The 13,486-nt window shown below is 44.7% G+C and overlaps 1 protein-coding gene and 1 long non-coding RNA gene across 2 annotated transcripts in view; one reads left to right on the plus strand and one right to left on the minus strand.

Moving 5' to 3' along the window:
- Window positions 1-13,486, plus strand: part of LOC308507412 — a 134,651-nt gene that overhangs the window by 93,045 nt on the left and 28,120 nt on the right. The window lies entirely within an intron of this gene.
- LOC308507427 (cytochrome c oxidase subunit 6C-like) lies at window positions 68-451 on the minus strand (the record flags this gene model as incomplete). Its single annotated transcript, XM_081072366.1, has 1 exon — window positions 68-451. One exon carries the CDS (start codon window positions 449-451, stop codon window positions 224-226), a length of 228 nt encoding a protein of 75 aa, XP_080928492.1. The 3' UTR covers window positions 68-223.

The raw sequence follows: 13,486 nt of genomic DNA on the forward strand, positions 1-13,486 counted from the left end.
TGTAATCATTGGTTGCACAGGAATCATATGATAATGCTGATGGAGGAGCGTTCTCCCTAGACTATGATTTTTTTTTTTTTTTTTTTTACTGTCTACAACATTTGTTTATTTATCAAGAGAAACTATCCCTTAGCCCAAATATCCATGTTTCATAGTTCAGGAACACAGGTCAGCGACAAACTTCCATGGAAGTCAACTCAAAGAAATTCTTTACACTCCGAAATCACTTTGCACTCTGAAAGATTCCAGCCTTCCTCATCTCCTCAAAATCTTTCATGGAATCATAATTTCTGTAGAAATCTGCATATGCCTTCTTCCTTGGTTCAGCCACGGCAAACTTATAGAAAGCTGCAACCCCCAGAGAAACAAGGACTGCTCCAACAATATAAAATTGCAGACGCTGGGCCAGAAGGCCACGCATCTGAGGTTTTGCCAAAGCACTGGAAGACATGGTAGCTATTTTCTCCCTTAATACCAACGTCCTTCCGGATGGAGAAATGGACCCCTAGACTATGATTTCCATGAAATGTGATGGAGATGAAGGGGACAACTCCTGTAAAGGTCATAGGTAAAGAAAGAACATGATACATCCCGCATAGCTAATTTGTGCATGTGAGTTAGAATGTTGGTTGTCGATGAGGGAGCTGGAGCCAGCAGTAAAAGATAAGGCTAAAGAGGGAATCCAGGCTGTTATGATGGGGGACCTGCATGCCACACCAGGAACCAATATCCATCGTGGAGCAAATGATATTAGACCCACTGCGTGACATGATCACATCTCTTGGTAGGAAGATTACCCCAGCAGCAATTTAGAGGCTGGATTAGAGGAGGCTGATTGGAGACAAGAATACTGGTTCAGAAACCATTTCAGTGATACAGATAAAAAAAAGGCATTTCAATAAGAATTTTTAATATCGTCACATAAGGTGGAATTTTAGTTATTCTTGTCTGAAATTACTAGGCAGGAGAACTTTTTAGTCCTTTTCACCAGGGTATAAGTTACTCCTGTGAAGCCCTTTCTCTCTGTCCCTCATTTACTCAATGAGTGTTTATGAGACACTTAGACAAGCCAATGGTTAAGCCAAATGAATGAATTTCTAATGAGAAAATATCAGGCACCTTGGAAGGGTGGTAGGAGAGATATTTTGGGGGAAGAAGGATAACTACCCCCTTGTTCCATGAACAAACCTATTGCATCCCATAATAATTAAATGTAAGGGACTGCTGCTTTTCACATCTTTTTTTCATTTCATCATCACAGTACTTAATGGCTTTACTCTTCTACGTGAGCACCAAGGGCCTGGCTATGTGAGTATGGGCCTCAGTTTCTGCCCAGGTTCAACACTGGTCACAGGCTTGCAGAGCCAGGCCAAATGACAACATCAAGAACAGCAAGAATAACAATTTAAAAAGTTCCAGGCACTGAACTAAGTGTTCTATACATGTTCTCTCATTTGATTCTCACAACAGTTCCAAAAGGTATTATTCCCATTGTCCCTTTGCAGCTGAGAAAACTGAGGCTCAGAGAAGTTGAATCAGTGGTTCATAGTCACATGCTAGGAAGTGGTGATTTTGAACCCAGGTAATGTGATTCCTACTGCACTGCTTTCCCCACTCTGCTCTGCTGTCTCTGTTAACACACTGCAGTCTAAGGCAAGAACATGAAACTCTGGGTGGAGACTCACTAACGCGGGTCACATGGGGCGTCTCCATGTGTCCTATGAAGCTAGCAGATGGAGACTACTGTGAACTCCCCCAAGGGAACATTTCGTTCTCCGTGAATCTCCAGGCAAGGTCAGGATTTCAATCACTGTCACTCCCCTGGGAAATGTCTTACAAGAAACAGCAAAGAAAAGCTTGGGAAAAAAATACAGCCTATTAGAACAGGAGAATATAGGACAACAGCATGCATTTTCTCTCTGAGTCTTCAAACAGGTGCTTGTGCATTGAGAAGGGGCTCTGAAAATGTCCTTGAGTGGAATCCTGAAAAAGTCCAAGTGTCCTCTTGAGGAATGCAGTTCTCCAGTATTTCTGGTTCTCCTCCTTCTGAGGCATAGAAAGGTTGCGTGCACCTGCCCCTTTGAGGTCAGGGGTGGCCATGTGACTTGTGTTGATCAGTGTAATGTGAGTGGAGGCAATAGGCCTCACTTCTGGGTGGAAACATGCCCCTGCCTTTGCTGCAGTGCCCAGCAAGGCTGCAGATGGCACATGCTCTGACAGGTCAGGTATCAGGGCAGCAGAGCTCCAGCCAGCCTGGGATAGGCATACAGTGAGAGAGAGTTCCACTTTTCTTAAGCCATTGATTTTGTGGTTGTCAGTTACTAGATCATAATCTGGCATGTCATGACTGATACATCAAGTCTCTGTTCAACCAAGGAATATCTGTGTCCTTCTCTGGAAGGAATTCCCTGGGTCTCTAACCGAAGTCGATCTAAGAGACTGATAATGCTTTGGAGAACACTGTGGCTGGATGTGGAATGGAGCCATTTCTTACATCAAAGTCACACTAACCAAAGTAGATTAAAAATGGAAAACTGAAATAAGGATCATACTGGCACTTGATAGCTGCATGGAGATTTACTGTTTCAAAGACTTTCTACATCTATCATAATTTTTGCCCAGAATATCAACAAAAACAATATGTGAGAGAGTCTAGTTTTCAATATCGACCACCCGTGTGCTCTTCTGCAATGTGAACTTGCCATTCCTTCATCCAGAGATGAAGATGATTTCTCAGCCCATGGATCTAGGCTGGATTTTCACTGCTTTGACCAATAGGCCTATTCCAGCGGAAGTTATGCTGTGCCAGTTCTGGGAGTAGCTCTTCATTGACTGGAAGCATCTGCTTCCTGCCTGTCATGTTTAAGCTCTGGGATGAAATACCATGTGGAGGTGGGGGTGGGAGTGGGGGTGAGAGAGAGAGAGAGAGAGAGAGAGAGAGACACAGAGAGAGACAGAGAGAGAGAGAGAGACAGAGAGAGAGAGAGAGAGATTGAGACGTGTTATTGTGCCAGATATGTGAGTGAAGAAACATTGTGGAACCGAATCCTCCAGCCCCAGAGGCCCCATGTGATACCACATAAGGCAAAGATGACCCACCCAGCTAGGTCTTTTCACCACATCTTTGACCCACATGATCATGAGCAAAATAGATGGTAGTTTTTAGCCACTGTGTTTTGTGGTGGTATGCAGCACTAGAAAACCAAAACATAAAATCAACAGTAATACCTGGGAGGTTGGTAAAGCATATCTTGTTTTAAAGATATGGAAACGGATACTCAATGACACTAAATTCTTTGCGTGAGTTCAGTGTGCTCCTTGGTGGACTAAGAAGGACTAGAACACACATGTTCTGATTACCAAAGTAGCTCAGGGTTTTTCCACAACAAAAGACATCCTGGCACATAGGATGTTTGCGGGCATATCTTGCAGACGGTCTACATGAGAGGAAAATGAAGTCCAGAGAGCGCAAGGGCCTTGCTTTAAGTCACGTGGGGAGTCTAGGCCACTGACCAGCCGAAAATCCCCGTCTTCTCACTTCAGGGTGCAGTCCTCTGCCCTACAGGTTCTGATTCCTCCATTATCTAAAAGAAGAAGAACCACATTGCTTGAAAAATTAAAATGTAATTTTGCTGCCTTATTTCTTGGTAATACCTAGTAAAAGCAAACAACAATTCTCAGGGGAGTGTTAAATAAAAAGCTATAAAAAATATCTCATTGCCACAGGCTGAACATTTGAAGGGCAATTTGCTGAGGAGGGAGCCATATTGTGAGGGCCGAAGGACCTACGGAGAGGAGAAGGCTGCAGTGTGCATCCACTGCGGGAGCTCCTGCCCGACAGGCAGCCCTGTCTCAGACCCATGGCTGGCCATCTGTTTCTCAGAAATCAAAATATAAACATCTCACATGCTAAATATATAACATATATATTAATATATATAACATATATATTATATATTACATATATAATAATTATATATAATTTACCTAATGGTGTAACCACTTTATTGAATGGTTTAATCCCATCATTGTCTTCCAACACGTTCTGTCAGATCTCTTTCTCTGCCCACAATGTTTCCTGTAGATGATTTCATAGCATGCTGATCACTTATCAGTTACAAGAACTCTGTTTTCACATTTTAAAGGGTCTAGTCAAATCTAAATAAAAACTCTAATCTCACATTCCACTCCTCTCCTCCTTTCGGTTTAGAATGACCAAAGCTTAGGAACCTACAGTGGGAAAGGAGGGCATGGTGACTTTTTCACTCTTCTTTGCTGCCCTTCCGCATCTGCTCCTGGCTCCTGCTTCCTCTACTTTTGTCCCCAAAGGTACACCCACAGCCTCTTACAGATGGATTTCCCCACCTGGCAGACACTACTTTTGAGTAAGATTCCATGAGGATGGCTCAAACCCACAAACTTCGGTGTCCACTCAATAAATGGGAATCTTTATTAAATGGTGGCAGTGCATCCTGCCCAACTCTGTCCCATTTCTCCTTGTCCCGACATGATGGAAAACTTTGGCCAGGCTCTGCCCTCATATTTTTCTGCCAATGTAATAGTTTCATACAACATTTCTTTACAACTACTATTGCAAGGGGCATTAGTACTCTTTTTTTTTTTTTAAGACTCGCAATCTGAGGTGAAGATAGAAAGTCCCAAGTCCCAATGGTAAATCTGAGAAGAGTTGGGAAGAAAAAAGCAAGAACAACAGCTCAGTTGTGCTCTTTCCTTTTTCTAAATTTTGTTGTACACACACTGACCAATAGTGACAGATTGAACATCTGAAGACCAAAGGAGAGACCAGTCACTGGAGTTCCTGGGATTCAGATTCTTTGCAGTGGCAGCATTTGGTCTCTTTCTTTTGAGCCAAACTAACATGCCAAATGCAAGGTGACAAGGATGATCATTTGAACAATAAACAGCCACTTAATGATCTATAGTGGCAAACTATAGATCATGATTGTATCCAGAGTCCCTTATTTCCTCGTGTACACGATGGAGCGTATAGCCTTACACTTAATGGTAATGAAAGGTAATATTCCAGCATCCATTTTGTTGTCTTTGTTATTTATGTAATACTATTTTAATGTAATAACTTTAAAACATTTACAAATTATTTTTTTCTGATTATCAAAGAAATAGATTCTTTTGAAAGTAGAAGAAAAAGATAAAGATGCAGAAAAAGATTTTCCCATAATTCCATTACCTGGAGACCAATAGAACAAATGTTGGTGTTTTGGCTTTGATGTATACAGACATTGTCGCTAAATCTGCAGTAATGGAGTACCACCCCCTGGTGGAAGCTTCCTGAATTGCAGGCAACACAGGTGATCATTTATAAGGGAAGAGATGGAGAAAGGGAGTGACAGATTTGTTCACCTTTATTTCAAGACGAAAGCCCTTGGAAGATTAAATAAGGGCAAGGGAAGGGATGGAAGGAGCATAGGCTTGGAATCAGTGGTGTAAAAAGGTTCATTGATTCACTCACTTTGCTGTAAGACATCTATCTCTGCTTGTTGCTATTGTTACATTTCTTCATGTTTTCACTGGCTAACATCTAGTAGATTGAAGACAGTTTAAACCTGCCATTTTGATTCAGTTGCAGTTTGGGAGCAAATTGAAACATTGGCTCTCTAAATCTGAACAGCAGGCAAAACTATTTCATCTTTTTCTCTAACTTTAGATTCTGTGACTTTAAGAGAGCAAGATAAAAGAAAAAAGAAACAGAGACAAATGAACAAACCCAACCTAAACCTTTCTTTTTGTGTACAAGAGTCTAGGTATGGAGAACTGGCAAAGTGGCTGTGAGCAGAGTCTGTGACCCATAAACCCTGGAGATGGGATTTATTTGCAGGAGCTAAAAAAGGGGCTCTTTGATGTGGCATGATTCTATTCTGTTTAAACTATGCTCTAAAAGGTTTCTACTTTAATTATATTAGTTGCCACAGGAGGCCAACTGTTCAGGCATTGCCTAGGCAACCCCCTGTCATGGATACCTACATTGGACTGGGGGCCAGGGGAGGGCAGCTAGACCACAGCAGGGATTTCTGACCTTGTCAAGTTTGAGGGTCTCCCTAAATGTCAAAATATTTCTGGTACCTCCACAGGTTGGTGCTTGTGCTTTTTGTAACTATTTTGTGTTTGTTGCCATAGCAGTTTCTCATGTTTGAAAAATGCAAGCTCGTGCATGGGATGGGTGCTGCTAGTTTCTATGGCTGCACACAGTGTTCGGTGTTCACAATGATTCCTGGAGCTCAGTGCTCTCTGGTCCAATTGCTGGGCCCCTCTGGGCCAGGAGATCTCTGTGAGCCATTCATGGTGGTATGGTGACCAGCCTCCCAAGACTGGCCTGGGAAAAGGTATAAAGAGGCCACCTCACTCTCATCTCAGTGCAAAATAAATTAGTTCAGGCACAGTCACGTCCTTCTGAATGCAAGGCCTCTGAACTTGGAGCCCCTGGACTCCCGCAAGGTGCGGCCGAGAAGTGGGACTAGGGGTTTCATGACTCCACTGAAATCCTATGCAAAATCTTGTGCGTATGTGCTTTTCTTTAAAGGAGGGTCTGTAACTTTTCCAGATTCTTAAAGAGAGTCCTTAAAAAGAGGCAGGTTGCATCAAGACTTGGCTGAATGGAAGGATGGCAGTTGGGTGGATTATCCTTGCAATTGTAGCAACAAATCTCAGTCGCTGTGTACCTGCCACAGGCCAGGCACTAAGTTTATCCTATATCCCTGCCGTTTTCGTGACTATTCTTCCAAGTGGGTGTTTCTATCCCTTTTGCAGAATTAAATCCTGAGGCCCAGAGTGTAAACCCCTCGCCGGGCTTCTACAGAGACAGTGTGGCAGAGACGGGACACAGGCCTACATCTGGGAGTCTTGAGGCCGGTACTTTGTCTGGGGCATCTCCCGGGGAGGGTGACAATTGCTCAAACAAGGTGTCCTCTTGGAAATGCTTACAGATGTGCCAGGGACTTCATCCTCCCTTCCCGGCTATTCTGGAGAGCTGGGAGGGAAGACCTGATTTTCATAGTTTGGAACATTCGATTGAGGGAATCCAGTCCTCACAGGCAAGGCGTGAGGTGAGGTCCCTGCAACCTGACAAGTGGATTCTCACCTGTAAACCCTCAGAGGGACTGGGCTGGTCCCAAAAGAAGTTGACTCTCACTTCGATAAAACATAACCTAGCCACTCACTTTTGCCCACACAAGACCTGCAGCTTCTTTTAAACTGGGAAACAAGCCCTAACTAGGGACACTGAGTATCTGACACTTGGACATCTGTGGCCCTTCTGTTACTGTTCTTTGTGGGGGCATGGGTACCCCAAACCTCTACTGGCATGAGGCAACAATGCAGGGGAAGCGTCCGTCTGGACCTTGTCACAGGATCTTGCTGGCTCTCTGGGCCTAGGTGAAGACATAGTGTATGTCCCTCTTCCAATGTCTCTGTCCGCCTCTGCTCACCCTCCCCAACGTACTCGGATGTTGCCTCCTCTGAGAGTCTTCCTCGGGTCCCCAGGGCATCCTAGGCCCTCCTGCTCCCGCTGTGACCTGGCCTGCCCTGCACGCGTGGCCCTTTGCACAGGGTTCTGCTCCTGAGGGGGGGCCAGTGTCTCCCTCATCCCCGTGTCCCTGCATCAGCACAGTACCTGGCACTTCGTCACCACTTAGTAAAGTGCTGCTGAGGGAGGCAGTTTCCCAGCGGAGGGAGGGGCCCAATCTGAAAATAATAAAAGGGGAAAGGAAAGCATACTCTAAGTGACACAGCCCCTCTTCCAAGTAGCTTAAGCCACAAAGGAGGATTTGAAAGGAGAGGGGTGAATCCTGATCCAGGCCCTGGCACAAGGCCAGGTCCCCTCTACTTCTCACCTCCATTTCTCCTGCGCTTCAGCTGCCATCTCAGACGGGCTCTCCATGAGGCCTGCAGGGCGCAGTATGAAGGCATGAGAACCCTCACCTATCAGAGCCTGCAAGGACACAGGCTGTGTGTTATCTCAACCCCTCTGTGCCTCAGTTTCCTCATCAGTAAAATGGAGATAATGAGAGTGCCTATCTCGCAGGGTTTTTGTGAGAATTTAATGAGCCAATACATGTAAAATGCTTGGTAGAGTGCTGGAACATGGTTATTAGTGTTAGCTATTTCTATTATAATTACTATTATTACTCATTTCCAGCTCAACAACCTATATATGCTCCTCATTAGTCACAGGATAAACTCAAAACTTGTTTTCCATTCACCCTCTACACTGTGGCCACAAATTCATCTGTGCTTATCACTGATTGAAGAGGAAAAACACACTTCCGTGTATTTCTCCTTTGCTCTCACACTGTGGCCACACTTCACTCCTGGTCACCAAATGTGGAGAGGGGGTTCCCACACCAAGCAACTCTTCACAACAACAGCTCCAGCTGGGTGTTTATAATTCACTTTACTTCTGACACTAGCTACCTGGAGCTGGCGTCAGATCTCACAACTTACGGGCTCAGCCCCACAAGACCGCCCCCACTTCAGACCTCAGTCACAGGTCGCAGGTGGTCACCTGTATTCTCACCTTCCGGTTGAGTTCCTACAACTCTTCCTTGGGTTTGGTTATTTGCTATAATAGGTCACAGAGCTCAGGGAACCACGTTCACCAGTTTATTAAAGGAGGTAAAGGATACAGATGAACAGCCAGATAAAGTGATACTTAGGGTGAGGTCTAGGAGGGTCCTGAGACTAGGATCTCATGTCCCCGTGGAGTTGGGCTGCGTCCCTGTCCTGTCACGTGGATATGTTTACTAACCTGGAAGCTCCTTGAACCCCATACTATGGGGATTTTTACGGAGGCTTCCTCACATAGGTACGGTCAATTATTAACTCCATTCCCAGCCTCCCTCCCCTCTCTGAAGAATGGGGGGTGGGGCTGAAAATTCTAGTCTAGCCTCTACACCTTTCCTCATTCTGTTCCCCTGGGAGGCCTGCTTCTCACTTCTCAGCTCCCTTAATTCCCTTCCATTTTCATGACCCCAGGGATGTTTCACTCATTCCATGAAGCCTGGCCTGGACACAGAGCCTCCATAGGGGTTCGGCTGGATTTTGTCCCATCGTTCCATGTGGGGAAGCCCATGGCAGGCAGAGCCTGCTCGATTTGTTCCATGTGCCCAGGACCAGGCTGGTGTAACACGTGGTCAACTTTTATTGAGTGAATCTATTGTGTGCTTTGGTGCTTAGAGAGAAAATTTCCATGGCTGGCTTTATTAAGATGAAAGACTCCCTTTATTCTGATTTTCTTGGGAAAAAAATATCAAAGAAATAAACCCCGAAACAGCTACAGTTTTATATAGAAAGCTTTATTTCTGAGCTAAATATTCTTTTTCCTGAAGGAAAATTTAGAAATTGTAGCTCCTAGTGGAATTAAAGGAATGGAAATGAAGTCATGCGTAGATTTGCAGCATCTGAAGAACTGTTTTGGACCCTGTCTTGCTAACTTCTACAACTTGGTATAAAAAATTCAAGCTTCTGGGCCCAGTTCAGTTTTGCAGTATCACGTGTCCCTTGGGTTCTCCCCAAATTGCATTTTTTTCTTAGATTCAGTCAATTATTTGCCTTAGAATGTTTTAGCTTTTCTGAGAATTTCCATACCACCTGATTCTTCTGGTTGTTTGCTATCAAAGAAACCCTTTGGTTTCAAATGAAAATGGCCTCCCAGATCATTTGGACACCGAGGTGACAGGGCAATGCCTCCCTTCACCCGCTTCCATCATGTCAACCCTTTCCTTCTTCCCATCTGATCTCCTGTCGCAGATATTTAAGTATTCTTTCAGAACATACCTCTTTGATCTTCTAGTCCTTCAAGCTACAAGGCAAATCCCTATTGATCCTATTGATTCTTGAACTTTTCACTGACCTCGGAATGGATAGTGTGATTCAGAGGTGGTGAATGTGTTGTGTGTTTTGTGTATGTGTGTGTGTGGGGGTTGTGTGTATACAAGTGTCTGTGTATGTTGCTGTACGTGTACATATATGCGTGTGCCAGTGTGTGTGTGTGGTGGGGCATGGCCCAGAGTGAGGGCTTTAACCAGGAAGACGTGAAGGTAGGCAGCAATAGGGATGCTTGTATGTAGGAGAATCCCACCACCTTGGGGTTCATTATCTCTTTGTTCCTTGCATATAACCCCTTACTTATTTCGGAGCAGGACAACTGTTAAAATAACAGTTTGAATGACATCAACATTTTCTCATATACCCTGTTTCTCATTCACCATGTCTCTTCCTGTTTCGAGAACTGTAGGTGCCCATTTAAATCAATGAGCATTTTTGGAGTATCTATTGTACCCAGTTTCCTATTCATTTCTGCCTCTCTGCTCTTATGCAAGGCGTCCATCCTCATGGCAGCTTTTCCTCTCACCTGCACCTTATCCAATTTCTGCCCATTCTTCAAAAGCTAATTCTCGTCCTCCTAGGATTAGGAACCATCTTCCAGCAATTCGGCTGCCATCTTGTGGGGCCCAAATGCTTATTGGTCTGAGAAAGGGTTGTTTCTCAGAATGTCTCAGAGGCTTTTAGAAAATACAAATGTCTAGCCAACCTCCTACCCCATGCTGCATAATCTGATAGGTGGGACCTGGGCATCTGATTTTTTAAAAGTTCCAGAGGTGATTCCAATGTTCACCTGGGGTTGGGACCCGTACCTCCAGAGGCAAAGTGACATATTCAAAATTTAATTGCTTTCCAGGTGCCCTTGTTGTTAAGAAGCCACCAGAGACAGGAACTAGCTCTGTGTCTCTCTGGTTTACCCTACAGAGCCTAGCTGAGTTCAGGGCACTTGATGCCATTCGTGTTCTAGAAGATCTGAGTCATGAGTCATGTCCACTGGTGAGTCCCGAGTTTGTGTCCCCAGCCTAGGCCCATCCTTTGAGTTCTAGTCCTATATAACTGTGCTGATTATTAAGCTGTCATCTCTCAGTTCTAAACCCACCCTTCTTGACTTGGTCTGCGATGTAGGGTTGTGGCTCTGCAGATGTCATTATTCCTTTGCCAGCTGGCTCCGCTAGGCTCTGCTACTAGGGGATGCCAGAGGAAGCCTGGAATGGGGTGAAGGAAAGTGCTGCGTTCCGTCTTGCTCACTCTTCTGGATGGCATCACTGTAGCAATGGTCCTTTCTGGGCGGTGGCAGTTTAGCTGTTGCTGTCAGTTTTCATCTTTTCCCCATACTCCTACAACTGGCCTCCTGGAACTCCCTCAGATCCACCAGCACCAGCCTGGCAGTGAGCCCTGCTCAGAGATTTGGGTCGCGGCTCAGCAAGGCTCCTGCTCTGAGCCTCTGGTTGTGCTAACCGCACCCCCTTCACTTCATTCTCCCCAGTCCTAGTGGTGACAGCAGCTCCCTGAAGTTGCCACCTCTGTGTTATCCCAGGGTCCCTTTTCTGTCCTCAGTCTTCCAATATCTGTTTAACCGATCCCCATATTCAATTCTCACTGTTAAAAGGACTGGTGTGGTTTCTGTTTTCCTACTGAATCAGACTGATACAATACCCAACTGCCTCTGTTTGATTCTACTTACTTGTCTCTCAAGGTCTTCCCTCATCCAAGGCGGAAATCTGATATTTCCCCCAAACTTGTCCATTCTTCCCTTTCTGGATTCATCATCCACCTAGTGCTTAATCCAGAATCTTGGGCCTCATTCTTGAGTCCTGTCTCCTGCTCATCGACACATGCCCTAGTGGTCAGAAAGGGCTGTTGATTTCACCTTGAACTGGTTCCCTCAGCCCAGGTAACCATGCTTGTGTTAACAGTCTTCCTGCTGTTTCTTGTGCTCCCCTCTCCCCAAGTCATTTCTCACACAGAATCAAAAGTCATACTACCAAAATATAAATAGGGTTGTGATATTGCCTGGTTAAGCATCCTTCAACAGTTTCCTAGGGCGCATACCTTCTGTGTCTGTAATGGCCCACAAGTCTTGCCATGGCCATTTACCTGCACTTCTCTCCTCGTTTCCTGCACTCCAGCCCCCCTGGCTGTGTTCTTGTTTCTTGAACATGCTAAGCCCTTTCCTGTCAAAGGGCCTTGGCACCTGCTGCCTGTAATGCTTTTCTCCTCTGCTTGTCACATGGCTGGCTCCCCCTCACCCCCAGCCATTTTTAAGGAAACAGCTTTAAATTCACTTCTTGGGGAGCCCTGATACTTTCTGTCTTAGTGGGTTTGGGCTGCTATAACAATGTATCATAGACTGGGTGGCTTATAAGCAACAAAAATTTATTTCTCACAGTTGTGGAAGCTAGAAATCCAAGACCAGGGTGCCACCATAATTGGGTTCTGGTGAGGGCCCTCTTCTGCTGACTTCTCCTTGTATCCTCACATGGTGGAGTGAGCTAGCTTTCTGACCTCTTTTTATAAGGGCACAAATCCCATTCATGAGGGCTACACCCTCATGACTGAATTACCACCCAAAGGCCCTACCTCAGAATCCCATCACGTTGGGATTAGGATTTCAACATAGGAATTTTGAGGGACACAATATTCCATTCATTGCACCCTCTTTAGAGCTGATACCTCCCAGCTCTACACCCCTTTCCTTCCTAGCATTTCTTATCATTTTCAGTCATCTACGTGTTTATATTTTTGTGTCTCACTCTCATTAGATGATAAGATACATGGGCAGGGCCATGTGTGTTTAATTCATCACTGAGTTCTCACACCTTGCACCCAGGTCTCGTGACAGAGGTGCTAAATGAATCTAGAGAAGATTAAAAAGAAATAAAAAAAGAAAGAAAGAAAGAAACATAAGGAAGAAAGAAAAGCAAGGAAGGAAAGAAAGAAGGAAAAAAGAAAAAAGGTGCAAGAAAACCACGATTTACTTAGCGAGCAACTGTCCTAATGTGCTGTAAGTCGTGTTCATGGACACACTGGCACGGATTATCTGTTCCTGTAGCCACAGACTCCTGCAGACAGGCTGAAAGGGATGTTGAAATACACGGATTACAGAGAGATATGGCTCCATACAGTGGTATATATTCATGCATTGCTTTGTTCTATGATACATGTAGTCGTGTATCATATATGTCAAAAGGTACACATTTCCTGGTATAAGATAAATAAGTCCTGGGATGTAATGTACAGCGTGGGGACTCTAGTTAATAATACCATATGGTGTATGTGAAAGTTGATAAGAGAGTAGATCTTAAAGTTCTCATCACCAGAGAAAGAAGTGTAACCACGTGTGATGATGGATGCTAACTGAACTTCTTGTGCTGATCATTGCACAGTATATAACGTATACCAAATCATTATGTTGCACATGTAAAACTCCTATGATGTGAAACGTCAACTGCAGCTCAATTAAACAAAGAGAAATTCCATCTTGCGTTTGGTGGAATGGCTCAGCTACCGGTGAAGCGGCCTCTCAGAGATTCTGGCCCACCGACCGTCTTGGTCACTGAATGCAAGTGAGGCAACCTCAGGGTACTGCAGCTTATGTGATTCTGGCCCTTCTTGTTCGCCCTGTGAG

Source organism: Rhinolophus hipposideros (assembly GCF_964194185.1).
Source record: "Rhinolophus hipposideros genome assembly, chromosome: 14".
Lineage (NCBI taxonomy): Eukaryota > Metazoa > Chordata > Mammalia > Chiroptera > Rhinolophidae > Rhinolophus > Rhinolophus hipposideros.